The sequence below is a fragment of the Micrasema longulum genome, unplaced genomic scaffold (genome assembly GCF_059751315.1).
Source record: "Micrasema longulum isolate JH-2025_06_02 unplaced genomic scaffold, ASM5975131v1 h1tg000920l, whole genome shotgun sequence".
Classification (NCBI taxonomy): domain Eukaryota; kingdom Metazoa; phylum Arthropoda; class Insecta; order Trichoptera; family Brachycentridae; genus Micrasema; species Micrasema longulum.
Window position 1 is genome coordinate 141,180 of NW_028278111.1, and position 18,895 is coordinate 160,074.

Here is an 18,895-nt window from a genome sequence, read left to right on the forward strand (position 1 = left end):
TAGCGCTGAACACTACATTTGTAGGGCTCTATTGTGTGTGCGTGTATTTGTGTATGATTTCCCGTCGCTAGCCAAGAGTTAAAGGAACGGTTGTCCTACGCAGCGTTGCCAACCTCCATCAAGCTAAAATCCATAGATTCTGTCATAAAAATTGCCAATTGTTTGAAATGTTTTAAAATCTGTTGAATTTCTATCGAATATGGTAGATCGGTAGATTGCACCCAAAATCGGTAGATCTACCGAAAAATCAGTAGAGTTGGCAACGCTGGTCTAAAGCAGTGCTGGAAATGTCAAGTCTGTGTCCCCAACCGAGAAATGCAGTAGATTGCGATCACTGGGTCGCGTTCTCATCCTCCACAGAGTAACAGACTCACGGATCAAAGCTCTGAGGTTTATTTCCCACTCTAACATGACTCGATTCTCCTGTCGTGAACCCTATTCTCTTCTTGAAAAGGTTTTTAATTTCCATTAGATATCTGTCAATAGTTGAATTTGATTACACAAATGAATCAAAATTATTTATTTCAATGATGTATAATTAAATAGACACATTACAAGTTAAATTAAATGGCATTTAAAGGCGTAAGTAATTACTAAGACTTGACATTACGCAGAAAAATGTCTATTTGTTATACGCCAGAGATTTAATTACAATACGTAATTATACTCTTATTGAATATTATGTATCACATTTTGATAGCAAAAAAAGTTCGCTTTATGTCACCTATGCTATTTTTTGCATTTACAATGTTACCTTTTAAATACACAAGTAAATTAGTGTAAAGAAAAGATTATATTAAAAAAACTTTTTTAATTCTCCAATCGTCCGACTAGACACCCGCTCGGAAACGAGTTTTATTTTCCATTGTCAGTTTGTATAAAAATTCTACAGCGATAAATTCAAAATAACTTCCATTATTAAAATGCTGTAAAAATCACTGACTTTTTGTATTTTGCTTACGTATACTTAAAAAATACCTACTGTTAACTTAAATTTTTCGCATAAAACTGTTATAATTTTTCAAAAACATTTAATTCTGACCTACCTACTTTTATGTAGTATTTTATTTTTATTTATGTATATCTATAAAGCATAATAGAGTTCGATAGTTTTAAAAAAATGTTTATTAGATAAGTACCTACATATTGACTTGTTTTATGGAACGCTTAAATTTTAATTTTGTACCTGTCATGTAAAAGCCCTCTGAAAAATATTTGAATAAAAATGAACTACTTTACATGATGTCACTAGTTCTTCCGAATCAACCAATGATAAGAGTATGTCAGTACATTTGAATATTTAATAATCTAATGTTGAAGTGTTAGGGCCTGGAACCAAATAAACATACAAATTTTCTTTGCGTTAGTAGGGATACTAGAACATTATATTTGAAGACGTTCTGTCACACACACAGGTTTATCAAAAATTTGAACGGACTGTATGAGTAGTTTTGTTAACCGTAGCTAATATTAAATAGTCTGATTTTATTGCACCCATATATTATGGATATAAAAAAAATCTTTATAACATTAGTTCATTACTGTGGACACCATTTTGTCACAATTTAAAATTGATGATTCAATTTTGCTTAAAATTAAGTTTATAGATTTTTGATAATAGATTATAGAACATTATTGGCTAATTTTAAAAATAGATTTTTAATGGTTTATGGTGCTGTACATATTGTATTTCAAATATGAGGGCATTAAAAGCAAACTTTAAAATATCCATTAGTATTTACTGAGATATTTGCAAAAAACTTTGAAAAAAGAATTGTGTGATTTCTAATTATGCTTCGCTAACTCGATGAAGAATGCTAGTTTTGCGGTGTCAAGTAGTATAATTGAAATCTGTTTTTGCGAAATTTAGATACGGTTTTGAATTACGCTATTATTTAGGTAGGTAGGTTTTTATGAATAGTTTATTTTGGCACCGATAATTCATTTTCTGTTTTTGGTGGAGATTTCTAAGTTTGCTTTTAATACCCTCATCTATTTTTATTAAACTGTTGTTTGCAGTAATTATTATTGTTGTTGTTAAAATATTAATAATAATTATGTTTTTAGTGGGTAAGTGAACTGTATATAAATCCAAGTACATCAGTACTTAAATAAAGTTTTATATTATTTTTTGATTCTGTGTTTTATTTTCAAGTTAAGTTTTTTTTTACATAAACAACATAAAATTTATTTAACACAATAAAGGGTACGGAGACTATATTGTGCCAATTTCAGAAATGAGTAGATCATTCTTCCAAAATAATGATTGATTCATTTCTGAAATTGGCACCGCGGAGGAGCTGTTAGCTATGGATGAAGCTTAGGTATCGCTTAATAAATAAATGAGTAAGAAAAGTGACTAAAGATAGAGTGTGGGATATACAAAGTGGATTTATGAATGGAAGAGGATGTATGGATCAAATATTTGCTCTGCGTATTTGTCGATCTGCAAAAGGCATTTGATAGAGTTGACAGAGAGAAATCTTGGAAGGTTTTATCGGAGTATGGAGTGAATGGTAACCTGACAAGGGCTTTTACGTCACTGTATAAGGACAGCACAGCATGTGTGAAGGTGAATGGGTCATTCACATCGTGGTTTAATATTCCGAAAGGAGTCAAACAGGGATGTGTAATGTCACCATGGTTGTTCAACATATACACCGATAACTGTATGAAAGAACTGAAAGATTAAAGAATGGGAGCAAAAATGAGTGGTATAACTGTTAACTGTCTTCTGTATGCGGATGATGCCGTGCTTCTTGCTAGCAGCAAAGAAGACCTGCAATTCTTGGTAACAAAAGTCTACGATATATGTAAGAAAAGCGATTTGCTTTTCTCCATTTCTGTTGAAATATATTCATATTAATATCTCCCTAGGGGGTTGAATCTGATCCTTGTCTACAAAAATTCGGTTTGGACAAGATATCTGTAGTCTGTGGTTTGGACAAACTCAAAAATAAATGTTGTTGATATCTTTATTGTCTATCACGAGTCTGCACTCTACACGTGTCTATACTATGCATACACTTGTCTATGGTTATAATTGACAGCTTGTCCTCATGTCCGGCGCGGCATCGCCAATCGCCACCACAGACTACAGAGATCGCCACTCTATATTCTTTATTGTAGTCAGTGTTCTGTATCACCAATCAAATAATCTGTACGCATTACGGACGAGAAGTGTATATAATTATTTGTAGGAGTTGGAAGTTGGAAAAGAGTTTAATTTGTGAGTTTTCCCTACAAGATTTTGCTTCTGCAATCAGTTCTATTATTCTGCAGTTTACATTGTTTTATGCTGGTTTCATCGCGTAAATCTAAAGACAAAAAAAATAAACCTAATTCGCTGAGATAAGAGTAACGTTGCAATGCGGGTTAATACTTTGACTGCCTTTAATGGCTTTACTTAACCGCGTTATTCAGTAATTACTGCAGCTCGGAGAGTTTGGCTCAGTGGAAAACAGTCTGTGTTGGCAAAACTCAGAACTGCATACGATTGTGCTGTCGGCGTCGTGCACTCACTGCAAATTCGCCCCGAACATAAAAGTTTTCGCTGGCTCTTCCGATCATTTGTGCCCGTGGCAGTGTGGAATAAAAGCAGCAAGATGCCGATTGTTATTTTGGTGGATGTTTCTCTCTCGATGTCGAGACCCGTGCCGGCGCAGGATTCTGGAAAGACCTTGACGAGGTTCAACATGGCGGTTGCCGGCATCAACCTGTTGCTCGATCATCTTACCGCCAATTCTAAATTGGAATTCGTCTCCTTGATAGCATTTTCGTCGCTCTACGAAGGTATCGAAAAAAAATTCTAACCTATAATGAATAACGTTCTTTGTTGACATTTATCAGTACTTGATACATTTTCTCATTACTAATTGTTTTAATGGACAGTGGAAGTAGGGGAAAGCAGGGGAATTGGATCCTAATAAGGGAAAATGTTGACAAAAACCACATTTGTTTACTTTGTTTTCATTTTTTATAAGTAAATTAAACCTCGTTTATTTGACTGTCTTTTCATCACAGTTTAAATCAACTACAGCCACGCATTAAGGTACAATAAAGATTTAATTTCAAAAAGTTACTCATTCCCATTACCCCATACATGCGGGTAATGAGAGCTCATTAATGGTAATGAGAGCTCATTAATGGTAATGAGAGCTCATTAATGGTAATGAGAGCTCATTAATGGTAATGAGAGCTCATTAATGGTAATTAGAGCTCATTAATGGTAATGAGAGCTCATTAATGGTAATGGTAATGAGAGTCATATCACTCCACTACTTCGGGAACTACACTGGCTACGTTTTCCACAGAGGGTCGAATACAAACTCTGTTGGCTTAAGTATAAGTCACTGCACAACTCTGCTCCGGAATATCTAAGGGAACTATGCATTCCAGATGAACTAGCTGACAGGCGTCTCACGCTTAGATCAGCTACGTCTACGGAGAGAGGAAAAGTTATTATACCTCTACGCAAACAGCGCACTAAATTTAGTGAACGCGCATTTGCGGTCGCAGGCCCTATGACATGGAATGCTCTCCCAGCAGAGGTGCGAGGATGTGAAAGTGAAGTGATGTTTCGGAAAAAACTTAAAACCCACTTGTTCTCTAAATCATTTGAATAAATCCGTAGCATGTGACAACAAAATAAATTATTTTAATTAAATTACAAATTTAAAAGAATCACTATGTAAAGCGCCCTTGAGTTATTTTGTTACGAAAATTGCGCTATATAAGTTATCCATAATAATAATAATTTAACGCTCATATGGGAAATGGGAGCCATAATTTTAACTTCTCCAATAAATAAAGCTTAACTTATTTAAAAAGCAAATCTTAGTTGCGGGTGTGTTAAGATTTCAGAATGTAGTTTGATCTTACTTTGTTTTTATTGATGTACGGTTGTGGCATCGGGCTATCAATGGACTCAATAGGCTCCCATTACCCGCTGACTACCATCTTTAAAAGTAATAACACAAATATCTTATTCGACTTTCAATCATAATTTGACAAATGGCATTTGAAAGAAGACGAATCTATGTATGTAATAAGCGTAAACATAATACAATAAGAATATATCTTCATCCTTACCTGAACGCTGGCAATTAGCTGTTTTTTTATAAACGCGGACCGAAAAACACCCAAATGTTTCTCGTAACTCAACGCAGGGTACTAACGGCTCATGTGCATTAGACAGAAACAGCCAAGTGCTCAAGGTCACTCGATTGTGCATAGGTTCCGTACAATCGCCATCGCTCCGATTACCCGCCCGCTCTCATTACCCCGCGCTCCCCTAGGTTTATATATTTTAATTGAATAGTACTCAAAATTTATTGGTCCGAAATTGGTATTTGTGTTTGTTTATTTATTAGTAAGAATAGTTTTTGAATCGTGTAATGTCGTTAAAAATTAATTTTCTTCGAAAGAAATAGTTAAAAAAAAAACGTTTTAACACATAATTGTTTTTCCGTTTCAATGGTTTGAAAATTGCCAAATATTACCTCATATTTAACTCATTTTGTGATTTTTGTAAAAAAAACTGCCTTTTTGTTTATGACGGCATTATAAGCGAATTCCATTGTATTTTATAATTTTTTCCTGAATAAGGAGTATTTAAAAAAATGTGCGTGTATAATTTGTCCTCAGCCATTTTGATTTCTGATGTATGTTTCTCAGTGGTGTGCGGCTTCACGAGAGATTACGACTCCATCCGGACCAAGGTCCGGCAGCTGGAGGACTTTGACAAGACCTGCCTGCAGAGCGCCCTCTCTGGGGTGTACCACACAGTCCTGGCCGAGTGGGGGACACAGACCCACGCTCATATTGTCCTGGTAAAAACGATTGCTAGCTTTTTTGACTCAGCTTGGCCCGGGGTATATTAAAATGATTTTTTTGTTGCTACACATTACCACGGGCAAGAAACTCTAGTGTGCCTTTTTCATCGCAATAATCCTGGTGTAGTGGGCACTGCACTGGTAAACCAAATGTAGCTTAGTTTGATCATCTGTTACATGTAGGTAAGATGATCATTCCTACGCTTAAAATGCCAGTCAAGGATCAACGAAATATTGCAGCGAAACATTGCAACCTTTAAAATCAATATTCTACGTCCACCCTCCTGGAATCTGAATATACTAGGAAGTTCGCACAGAGGCACTCACATGTTGGTCCAAGATCCTTCAATCTCCTACCTAAGTAATTACAAAACATTAAATCTCTGATTCAGTTTAAAGTAGGTTTGAGGTCTTGACACCTTTTAAAAAAAATATATATATTGCAAATAAATCCCGTTTTTGTAATATCTGCATATGTTAATCTTGTTTTTCTTTTCATGGTTATGTCATACCATATTTATATATGATAAACATATAAATTATGAACTGAAAGACTTAAGAATGGGAGCAAAAATGGGTGATTTAAATGTCAATTATCTTTTGTATGCTGACGATGCTGTACTCCTTGCTAACAACAAAGAGGAACTGGAATTCTTGGTAACAAAGGTCTACGATGTATGCAAGAGAAGCGATTTGCTGATGAATGTCGAATAAATCGAATGTGATGGTTTTTGAAAGAAATGAAAGTATGACTAAATGTGAAATCACTGTGAATGGAGTTATACTAAAACAAGTAGAGGAATTTGTGTATCTGGGAAGTATGTTTACTAGGGATGGAATGACTGAGAAAGATATTGAAAGGAGGGTGAGTGCCGGGAACAGAGTGAACAGTGCACTTAAATCGACCTTGGCTTGGAGTTCACAATGGAGTCCTGGTCCCGTCCTTGATGTATGGGAGCGAAGTATGGACTTGGAAAAACAGGGACGAAAGTAGGCTGAATGCTGTCGAAACGCGATCTCTCAGGCGAATGTGTGGTAAAACTATGTACGATAGATGCACAAATGTTGAGATCCGTACATTATGTAAGGCTGAGACAAGCATTATCGACAAAATCAAGAAAGGAGCTCTGCGCTGGTTTGGACATGTAGAACGAATGGAAAGCGAGAGAACGGCTAAGAATATTTACAATGCGAATGTTGATGGATGCAGAAATAGAGGAAGACCGAGAAAGACATGGCATGACCAAATCCAACAAATACTTAAAGATGGACATGTCAAAAGTCGGAATAATCGGCGCGCGTGCATGAGAAGATGTATGAATGTAGAGGAAGCGAGATCTGTATGCAAAGATAGTGTTCTGGCGTTCTATCCTCTCTGCATACCCTTGCGGAGAAACGGCGTGATGGTTAGTTTGTTTGTTTGTTTTATAAATTATTAAAAAAGGAATGGCCCACGCTCAGACGCTGAAGTCTTTGTGGGCATTTTTTCCAAATTACGGTATAGCTTAATTTTAAGATGTATTTTTAAAGTGTATTTTTGTAATGACTATTTTATGTAAATATGTATATGTATAGAAAAAAAAACCCAGGACCTCAGGAATGGAAGGCGAACGCGTCAACCCCTACACAAGGTAGCTGACTTATCTCCACTCGATTTCCTCACTCAGAATTTTTACCTGACAGCAGCCATCGAGTCGAAAGTCAAAGTCCAGGGTTCTGGTTGTATTTCACGCACAGAACTGTATTCTTCATCCGCTTGGACGCAGAAAAAATGTTTTCTCTGAGAAAATAAAAATACGAACATTTGATTGCACTGTGAAACTTTTTAGGTGATTGGATAGATAATTTTTATAAATACAGTATAGTCTCTATAATCCAAACAATTAAAAACCGAACCAGGAACTGAAAGATCATAACAGTAGTAATATAAGCACTGCGTGTAGGTACTGTGTAGATATTGAGCCGAGAAGCATGCCATCGTTGTGGGCTGTTTGGCTCCTCTACACCGGCCGGTTGCCGGTCCTCCGACATCCGCACAGTTATCTGTATACATACACAATAATGTTTTATATGACAATCAAAAACACTGTATAGATATAACCATAAATTATAAATAGCAGACATGCAACAGTAGTTTGGAGGATTACAGCGACCATACTGTAATTGTATTTCCCTGCCTGCGTAGGTGACTGATGGTAACTCTTCGGGTACTCCGGCCCCCCTTCCTGTGCCGTCCTTCCCCTGCACTCTGCACATAGTGTGTATAGCGGCTCCTACTGAGCCCTCCCTCCTCCTGTGTAAGTACTCCTCTGTCTTATCTGGGGAACCGGGTGTTCTACATTTTTATAAGATTCGACCGTAAAATTTCAATTCAAGTCTCATGTGGATAAAGAAGGGTTATGTGATAGAAGCAGAAAGCAGAGATATCTGGGGTTGAAGTTTCGAACACCTGTATAATTGGACGGTGTTTAGTATAAAACAGTATTTATCGATATTTTTCCTGGCCGAATACCTTTGTTTCCCATCCTTATGGTACCTGCCTAATATCAAGATGATTCACAAAAATATCAAATTTGAATTTTGAACATAATAGTGTCATTTATCACCCATTGCACCAATATTGACAAACATCCTCTTCGCATCAAGGTAGACCATTCCCGTGCTCCTTTCCTTTATTCAAATACTCCAAAATTTGTACAAAATTGAATGATATTTGTTTGTTGAAATGGAAAGTCCTACTCTACTCTATGTATAATAGATAATATGTAAGTGAATATGAATGTTAACAAATATTTTAATTTTTTTATTTATTCATATTTTTTCTCTTACAAACTATAATTAATAATAAAAATAATGTGACCTCACTGGGGGGTTACCCGTGCCGAGGACACTTAACAATATACTTTTTTTAAATATTTTTACATTTGAGAATAAACAAAGAAGACTAACTTAATAAACAGAGATAATCAACAAAATGTTCAGACAGTTTTAAACACTACGTATTTATGTTTATAATTAATTTATGTACATCTATATTATTTATATTACAAAACGCACAATGAAAGAACAAAAACCTAACATAAGTTATACACTTGTGGAACAGTTGATTCAATATTGGTTTGGGCGAATGAGACAGTACATTTTACTTCTACCTAGCTCCACTATCCATTTTTTTAAGTCTTATTGAACATTTTCTCGTTACTCATGGTTTTAATACATAGTGGAAGTAGGTTATAGATTTTAATTTAATAATACTCAAAATCCCTTTGTCCGAAAGTGGTATTAGTTTGTATATGTTTTAGCTGTCTTTGTGTTGAGAATCCTAGATCTAATTTGAAATGAATAAATAAATAAAAGTGTTTTTTAAAATATTGATATTGAACAGAAAAAGATTTAATATCATATAAACTCAGCCAACAAACTAACCTCTTGTTCACATTTAAGGGTATTGATGAAATATGAATACCTAATGTTATCTTGCACCCTTCATAATTAGTACAGGGTTTAAAGAACACTCTTTATACAAGTTAGTAAGTTAGTATTTAATATAGTATATACAAATAATAATATAACAGATTTACAGTTTAACACCTTTATCTTTATTTAAAAAGTAAATCAAATTTTTTCGTTTTTTATATATACAAAAAATAATATTTTATAATATTCGGCTTACAGTTTTATTTGGATAGTTGATTTGGAATGAGCTTTTAACTTTAAAAGTTCGATATCTCGCAACTAGTAAAATTTAGTTACCAACTTGTGCCGGAAACCAGAAGATATAGAATAGGAAATATTTTTTATATCCACAGGAATTAGGTTTAAAAGCCTTTGTTTAATATTGATGTGAAATAAATGAATGCGTAATAATCATTGGTTCTTGTGTATTGCAGCCACGCCTCGTTACCTTGCCCTGTTGGATAAGGCTAGTGGTGATGGCGGGGCTCCCCCTGGCACTCTTTGTATTCCTGAGGCCCCCCTGAGCATGACCACGGTGAGTCCATTATATAAATCATGATGTACGAAGCTTATGTTGAAAGCAAATTGAGCTGCATGAACGCCTTCTGGGGAGCCGGTAACGAGACAGACATAACAAAGATACAAAGACAACAAAATTAAATAATCAAACAACTACCGAACAATACAACTTTACCAACAAAATACGAATTTCCCTCTAGGTGCTGGCGACCTTCCAGAAGCTGTGCTCGGCGCAGCTGGGCCCCTGGCGTGGCGTACTGCGCTGCGGCTCTCTGGAGGCGCGCGTGACGCTCGCGCCCGCGCCGCTGCCGCTCGCGCGCCGCAGCGAGCTGGACAGCACGCGCCTGGCCGTGGCGCCCGCGCTGCTCCTGTGCGGCTTCCTGCCCGCGCAGGACCTGGGCGCGCCCTCGGCGCTCAGCCGCCACCTGGTGCTTCCGCTGGCGCTGGAGGGCAATGGGGACGAGGAGCAGGTGCCCAACCTGTGCGTTCTTCTTCACGGCGCCCTCAAGGTCAGATATTATTAAGTTATAGTCTTCCTGGTAATCTTTTTACTTAAATTCGAAGTAATACTGCCGTCCTTGCAAATAGTGCAGTATGTTTTAACGACATTTTGTTAAATACATAAACATGTGGGGTTTAACAACCGATGAAGCAAGTCAGCATTTTCGTTGTCAGCAAAAAATTGTACTGTCAGCGACACGATATTCCAATATACTTCTTGTATAAATATTTTATATGTTTGGTTTGGTTTCTCAGCATGCGTCTATCTGAATATAGAAATAAATTGGAGCATGTATATAATACTCGGTTCACTAGTGTAGTAGTGTAGTAGTGTAGATGGACTAGCTCTCCCTAAATTCAATCATAAATACGGGAAAAGAACACTATAGTCCTTAAAATATAGCTTGATTAGAATGACAGCTGTCAAACTAATGTCATAAGTGATGGGAAATTACTGATCACTGATCAAATCGATTTTATCAGTTTTTTCATGCAATCATGAAACTCTGTTTCCGAAAATTGATATGAAAACGCAAAAACAAGATTATAGTGTGTTTAACACAATTATTCACAAAATTTTGAGTTTGTCCAAATTTTTGTATACAAGGACTGGATTCAACTCCTGGGGGAGCTGTTAATATTAACATATTACAAAAGAGGTGAAGAACAATTTAGAGAAGGTAATATAGAAGTCTAGACATCTACAGGGCTTATGACCTGTACCATTTTTGTATGCTTTTGATAAATAAATAATGAATAAAAAAAAATCTAAAAAATGCTGACCTAAGAGTAGATTTTCTTTGACATGTATTTTCCTTAATACAAAGGTCTGATAGGTATCTCGGAGTCATTTCATGAAGGGATTTGAATACTGTCCAGCTCCAGATCACTTCGCCACGAATTCGAAAAAACATTAGGATAGAAGAATTAAAAAAATATGTTTGAATGACATGTGAAATATGTAATAAAATAAACACTGTACGGTCCTTAGAACAGGTTTTCCTAGTGAGCCTTCTCCTTATTTAAAAATTAATTTTGTATAAAAAATATACAATGTATAATAATAAACGGATGGTGCGCAGGTGGAGAACATGGCGGGCCTCGTGTCCCTGGGCGAGGAGTGGTACGGGCTGATCCACTCGTGGGCCGACTCCAAGAAGAAGTCCAACCTGATGCTGAGCGTGCTGCCCTTCGGGGAGGAGTGCCTGCCCTGGCTCGGGCCGCCCTCGCGGCTGGGCGCGCCCGCGGAGCCGCCCGCCGCGCTCGAGCCGCCGCCGCGCCGCAGCTACGCGGGGCCCGTGTGGCTGCGCCCGCAGGGCCTGCAGGCCGACCTGCACAAGCTGCTGCGCCACGCGCGCAAGCTGCCCGACAAGGCCAACCACTTTAACCGGGTGAGCTGTCGCCGGCTTTTCAGGGATCTTGTCCTTTTAATAAATTAATCAAACTAACCTGTTACAGAAAAAGGTTGTTTATAAAAAAAACATTTATTCTTGATTTAACCATTTTTTTAAATTTATTTATTAATGAAATCATACAGTCTTTATATAAAACAAGGTACAAAAGAATAATTTAAAAAAGTAAGACCAATTACAGATTTCACACTAATTTATTATGAATGCAGGAGGAGAGGGGAAAAATAATTTAATTCTAAAAAAGTAAAAATAAAAATATTACATAGAAAGTACATAAAAAGGAGAAGACATTGTATAGCTACTCTATTTTCCTCCCTCTCTCTCTGCTTCCATGAACATTTAAATTTAATTGTAAAAAATCACAACCAACAATAAATGATTAGATGCAGGTAGTAGATGTAAGTAAGTATAAATTAAGAGTTGAAATCAAATGTTTAAAATTAAAAGTAAAAGTTAAAATGAAAAGTTTAAATTAAGTTAAAAGTTTAAATTAAAAGTTAAAATTAAGAATTAAAATTAAAAAGTTAAATTTTTTTATATTAACTGCCCTTATCTTTGAGTTATTATTAAAAAAGTAGCTAAAAAATCATTGGGGTTTTTCACATGTTTACAATGGGCCTTACTTTTTAGATTTCCTTATACCAGGTTTACATTGAGAAATAACTAAACCCGGTTTAACTATTTACAACTGATATTAAAAAAAAGGTTACTTATAAAAATATTTATTACCTGAAATAATAATTCACAGGTTAATTCATGCTTCATTTTTTTAAACAGTCAACACTGATATGTGCGCGTGCGCAGTAACTTTTATAACAACAACAAACAAATCAAATCGAGGCACTGTCAGTGTAATGGAGAACATGGAGAAAACCGTTAGAAAAAGAAATCTAAATTGGGAAGAAGAGGAGAACGTAAAAACGAGTTCTTTAGTTTATTTGTGTTTCTTTTTTATCACAATTAATTAAAATATATAACATTTCAGATATTATTTAAACAAACAATAAAAAATCACTTGAATCGCAATGAGAAAGTCGCAGGACTTTGAAATTGTTTAAAATTGAAAAAAAACTCATTAACTATCCATTTTGATTACTGAAAAATATGACTTTTGACAGATCGCGTGCTTATTCCAGCGTTATACCACACAATGTGCAGGTATATGTTTCTATGGTCGCTATCCCAGATTTAAACCGAGTTCAACTCTATGCGAGGTTTATTTATTTATTTTATTTATTTATTCATATTTTTCGCTTACAAACTATAATAATAAAAATAATGTGACCTCACTGGGGTTTCCCGTGCCGAGGACACTTAACAATTTAGTTTTTTTAAATTACATTTGAGAATAAACAAAGAAGACTCACTTAAAAAACAAACATAATTAACAAATATTCAGACAGTTTTAAAAACAAGGTATTTGTGTACATCTATATTATCTATATTACAAAACACACAATGAAAACAACAAAAACCTAACATAAGCCATACAGTTGTGGAGCAGTTGATTCAGCATTGGTATGGGCGAATGAGACAATCCATTTTACTTCTACCTAGCTCCACTATCCATTTTTTTATAGCCTTTTTAAACATTTTCTCATTACTAATTGCTTTAATAGATAGTGGAAGTAGGTTATAGATTTTAATTGAATAATACTCAAAATCCCTTTGTCTGAAAGTGGTATTAGTTTGTATTTGTTTAAGTTGTTTATGTGTTGAGGATCTAGTGATTATATTATTTGTATGTGATGTATTGTGGGGGTTATGTCTTTCATTTGAGTAAGAGTAGTTTTTGAATCTATAAGTGAGTATTGTTTTAGCGTATAATTGTTTTGGTGTCATAAGTTGTGATTTATGGAATATTTCTTCAGTAGATGTCTGTATCGGGATTTTTGTGTTGTTATAAGTAATACTTTTTGCTATACCATCATTATTCTACCACTATTCTCAAGCTTAACTTTATACCCGATTTATAAGTAAGGCCCAATGTGCCAGACAATATTTTTAAACAATGCTCATCTATGACCCTTTTATATATTCTTTGCAAGTCAGAGGTTCTCAGCATAAGATGACGCTGGATAATTTTTTGTTATAATATTCCGTTGAATATTTTTTCAAATGTATTTTGTATTGAATGTAATGCAAATGACGTAGCCAGCGATTGTTGATGTTCATTTTGAACACCAACACCTTTCCATGGGCCATTTTCCATTACGCTTCTCCTATTTGGTCACAGGTCTCATATTGACCATGTCGAGTCTGTCCAACACCGTTTTCTAAGAAAAATGGCATGGTTGCTCGGATTACGAAGGGGTAATTATTCCTATTTTGAAATAAAGCAATCTCTTAATTTGCCTTCATTGGAGAAACGTAGAACTGAGATGGACCTTATGTGCATTTTCAAAATACTTGAACTATAAGTGATGTCCCATCTCTGTTGCAATCAATTTCTTTTCATGTTCCCAACCAAGTCAAAATCTGCTATTTATAAAATCTTCTAAGAGCAGCTTTGGTTTTTATGCCCCAATGTCCAGAATGTGTAGATTAGTCAATTCATCACACGATTTGGAATTCTTTAGGATAGATCTAATTGCTTTTTGTAGATCTCTTCGCGACTAAACAACTTATGTCTTTCTTTTTTATGAATATATTGTATATCATTATTGTATTGCCATTGTTTGTCTTTGCTACATAGTTTTATGTTCTTTTTGTTCAGTTTCTTCATGTAACTGTTGTAATTGGCTTAGGCCGTATATATAATTATTAAATAAACTACCCTTTCAGGGTAAATTGCTAAATATGAAGAGGCTTGTGAATTATGACTTTTTACTGATTCCTTCCTCATACAAACAACACACAAACACATTCGTTAACTTCGACTGACCTCGAAATACTAAACTCGATGTATAATGCATTCGTATGCGTAGGGCGAGTAACACTTTGACATATCACAAACGTTTCTGTTGTTGCGGGTATATTTTTTTGTACCTTGACGTACGGGATACGGCTTATTGCGTTCGGGCAATAATGTTGTGAGCGTATCACATACATTCATGTAGGTAGGGCGATTAAAAGACACAATTGTAATAAAATAATATTGATAATCCCCAGGTAGGTTGAATTCAATTCGTGCCTACAAATATTTGGACAAACTCAAAATATTGTAATAAAACCAGTTGGTGCAAGAAGAAGTATAAAATTTTTAAAGTATTTTTAGGCGTTGCCTGGTATGTAGGTAAAATAATTCAGTCAGAATCTCACCCGCATCAATAAAAACTTCACCTCTTTAACTCCACAAAGATCAACATATGAAAGAATCAAAGGAATATAGGTATTCAAACATAGACAGAATGATGAATTTTACGCAATGTGTAAAGTGGCCACTTAAACCAGCCAATGACAGGTCATAAGCCATATAAATGGCTACACTTCTATATTCCCTTTTATAAAATGTTATTCATCGCTGTTGTCGTATATTAATAAATAATAATGTCCTTCGCAGGAAGTTAATCGAGTGCGTCGCGCTGCGTTGGCCCTCGGGTGGGTGGAGGCCCTGGGGGCAGCCGCCACCGTGCTGGAGCGGGAGGCTGCTCTGTTGCCACAGGCCGGGCCCGCACTGACCGCCGCCGTGCAGCTCCTCAGGGACTGTCAGGACCCAAGCTGCAGCTGCCTCTGTAGCCCATTCGCATACAAGAGAAGACTCTTTTCACCTGCGAGTACAACCAGCTCTCCACTCAGAGGCGAGGAGAGACGCCGTTTACCTCGAAATAGTTACGGTTAGCCACTCGCAAACAAGAAGGACTCCTTTAAATTGTGAGTATACACAGTTCTTCGCTCGGAGACAAGTTAAGACGCTATTTACTTGAGAGTATTTAAGTGCAGCTCTCCACTCTGAGACAAGGAGAGACGCCGTTTACCTCAGAGTGGTTACAGTTAGCCACTTGCCGATAAGATATATCCCTCGAATTGTGAGTATACACAGATCTTCGCTCAGAGACAAGTTAAGACGTTATTTACTTGCGAGTATTTAAGAGCAGCTCTCCACTCGAAGACAAGGAGAGACACCATTTACCTCAGAGTGGTTACAGTTAGCCACTTGCCGATAAGATATATGCCTTTGAATTGTGATTATACACAGTTCTTCACTCGGAGACAAGTTAAGATGTTATTTACTTGCGAGTATTTAAGTGCAGCTCTCCACACGGAGACAAGGAGAGACGCTGTTTACCTCGGAGTAGTTACAGGTAGCCACTTTTTACACGGGGGTACTTTCCATACTAAAAATATAATGCTGGATAGATATTGTTCCCGAATTTTTTCCTTAAATATAACACGACATCAAAATACTTATATGCAATGTGAGAGTTATGTAGGGCATTCCAATAATAAATAGTACAATTATATTACTACTACCATCACGCCATTTCGCCGTAGGGGTAGGCAGAGAGAATGGACCGCCACACTCGTCTACCCTGGCATACAATCCTAGCATCTTCCACATTCATACATCTTGTCATACATGCCCTTCGGTTCAGTCTGCTTTTGACATGACCAGACTTAAGATTTTGGTTTATCTGATCATGCCACGTCTTCCTTGGTCGTCCTCGTCTCACGTTGCCGTTCATTTTCGCCATATATACTTGTTTTACCATTCTTTCGTCGTCCATTCGCTCTACGTGACCAAACCATCTCAGAGACCCTTTCTCAATCTTATCAATTATGCTTGACTCAGATTTACACTCTCGCCTGATTCCATCATTCGTAACCCTGTCATACATTGATTTCCCACACATTCGTCTAAGAGATCGCATTTCAACCGCGTTCACTCGGCTTTCATCCTTCCTCTGCCAGTTCCATGTTTCACTTCCATACATAAGTGTTGGGACTAAAACTCCGTTGTGCACTGCCAGTTTAGCTTCGAGTGACTTATTTTTATTAGAAATTACTGCGCTCAGTGCTCCGTTCATTTTGTTGCCCGCATTCACTCTTATTTCAACATCTTTTTCTACTCTTCCATCTCTTGAAAACATGCTTCCCAGATACACAAATTCTTCTACTTGCTCGAGACATTCGCTGTTTACATTTATTATGTAGTCAGTAACCTCACTATCCCTTTTCAAATACCATTACTTTTGACTTACTTTCGTTCATTGCCAATTCGCTCTCCAGGCATACATCTGTTATGTGCCGTGTGAGGTGTTGAGGGGCACTTTGTAATGAGTAATTGAATCGCCCTCCAGTTGTCAATAAAAGGCAGCTTCAAAGATGGTATTGTTTTATTTGGTTCACTTTTGAAGATAACAAGATGTCTCCAACGACACTCGTTGGTTTACTGTTACATATAATTGATATTAGTTGAAATTATAATTCGTCGTAGTCACGACGTACTAAGTAGGAATCTAATCTTGAATGTGTCTTCCTGGAATCAATGTATGCCATTATAAAGCGTACATTTTCAGCAAGTGGAGGGGATGATGGTATGTTGTTAATTTAGGAAGGGTTCAGATCTGAGCATCGCAAGGTGCATCTAAATAGCCAATCTCTAGACAGAAAATATTGTCCCTCGGGACATCCGCCCCTTGCAGGTGAGAGCATTAAGATAGGTAAATTATCAAACACGTAAAGACTCTAGATATAAATCGGCAAATGGGTATAGACTACGACAAATAAATAACCCTCGGCTAAAATAAAAATGCCAAGCCAAAGATCAAGATATCGTGAGTTTGATACCGTATAAATGATCACGGTGTGGCAAATGGCACTCAAAGGGGTTGGTCGTAAATATAATAAAAGGCAAAAGGTGTTCAGGTATACGACATCTCCCGCGAAAATTTTGGAATAATTATTTCAAACAAAAGCACAAAGGCCAACATGCCTCCAATCAAAAGTGGAAAATGTTAGGATTTCTTAATACTAGACAAGAAACATGTGTAACTCAATCTACGCAACTAGTTAGCACTGTTATTAGAATCAGAATTTAAACAACCATTATAGTTTTATAATTAACAGGGTAATAGTTGATTTTGTCAATCAAAATATAAACATGTCATAGTATGGGTATATGATTTATAAATTGAGAATGTATGGACAGTCCTGAAAGGAAATAATTTATTAATCATGTCCCATTTAATCTTATAACTAGAACTTATACTTATATAAAACAAAAATGACTTAATTAAAATTAATCATATTTTAATTAGAATTACCAGTTGTGATTCTAGCACTTCTACGCAGGGTGGCAGGAGTGTTTATTTTTGGGATTAAATTTTCATTTGCAAGTGGTTGTTCAATATCTGGAATTATATTATCCATCATTAAGTCTTGTGGGGTTTCATCTCCATGCCGATTCCTTGGTTTAGAACAACAACTCGTCATATTCATTATTATTTATTTATTAATGAAATCATACAGTCTTTATATAAAACAAGGTACAGAAGAACAATTAAAAAAAGTAAGACCAATTACAGATTTCACACTAATTTATTATGAATGCAGGAGGAGAGGGGAAAATAATTTAATTCTAAAAAAGTAAAAATAAAAATATTACATTGAAAGTATATAAAAAGGAGAAGACATTGTATAGCTACTCTACTTTCCTCCCTCTCTCTCTGCTTCCGTGAACATTTAAATTATTTGTAAAAAATCACAACCAACAATAAATTATTAGATTTAAGTAAGTATAAATTAAGAGTTGAAATCAAAAGTTAAAATTAAAATCAAAAGTAAAAGTTAAAGTTAAAGTTAAAATCAAAAGTTTAAATTTAAATAAAGTTAAAAGTTTAAATTAAAAGTTAAAATTGAAAATTGAAAGATAAATTAAAAATCAAATTAAAAGTTAAAAGTTATCGGGTGAAAACAATAGATGGGTTTTGATTATTTGCTTGCTGAGGATTACACTCATCAGAGTTTGGCTCATTGTATTTATGTGTACGCATAATTATTTTATTTATTTATTAATTACATTATACATACATTTGTTAAGGACAGAGACACAGTTTATAGCGACACAATCGGGAACGACCCATGTCTGTGAACTTGCTCCGACTCGCTAGAAAATCCATGTTGAGTCGGGGCACTTGTAATGCATGTTAATTTAATGCATTTATACAGTTTGTAAAGGACATACAATGTAAATATAACTGCTAGTAAAATACTAATATAATAAAATAAATC

At 35.8% G+C, this 18,895-nt stretch overlaps 1 protein-coding gene across 1 annotated transcript; it reads left to right on the forward strand.

Annotated features, from left to right (window-relative positions):
* Positions 1–3,118: 3,118 nt before the first annotated feature.
* On the forward strand, positions 3,119–17,733 carry IntS14 (integrator complex subunit 14). The gene is made up of 7 exons (XM_088231795.1): positions 3,119–3,792; positions 5,677–5,831; positions 8,020–8,131; positions 9,725–9,825; positions 10,010–10,318; positions 11,393–11,701; positions 15,225–17,733. Exons 1-7 carry the CDS (start codon positions 3,606–3,608, stop codon positions 15,501–15,503), a joined length of 1,452 nt encoding a protein of 483 aa, XP_088087921.1. The 5' UTR covers positions 3,119–3,605; the 3' UTR covers positions 15,504–17,733.
* The last annotated feature ends 1,162 nt before the right edge of the window (positions 17,734–18,895 follow it).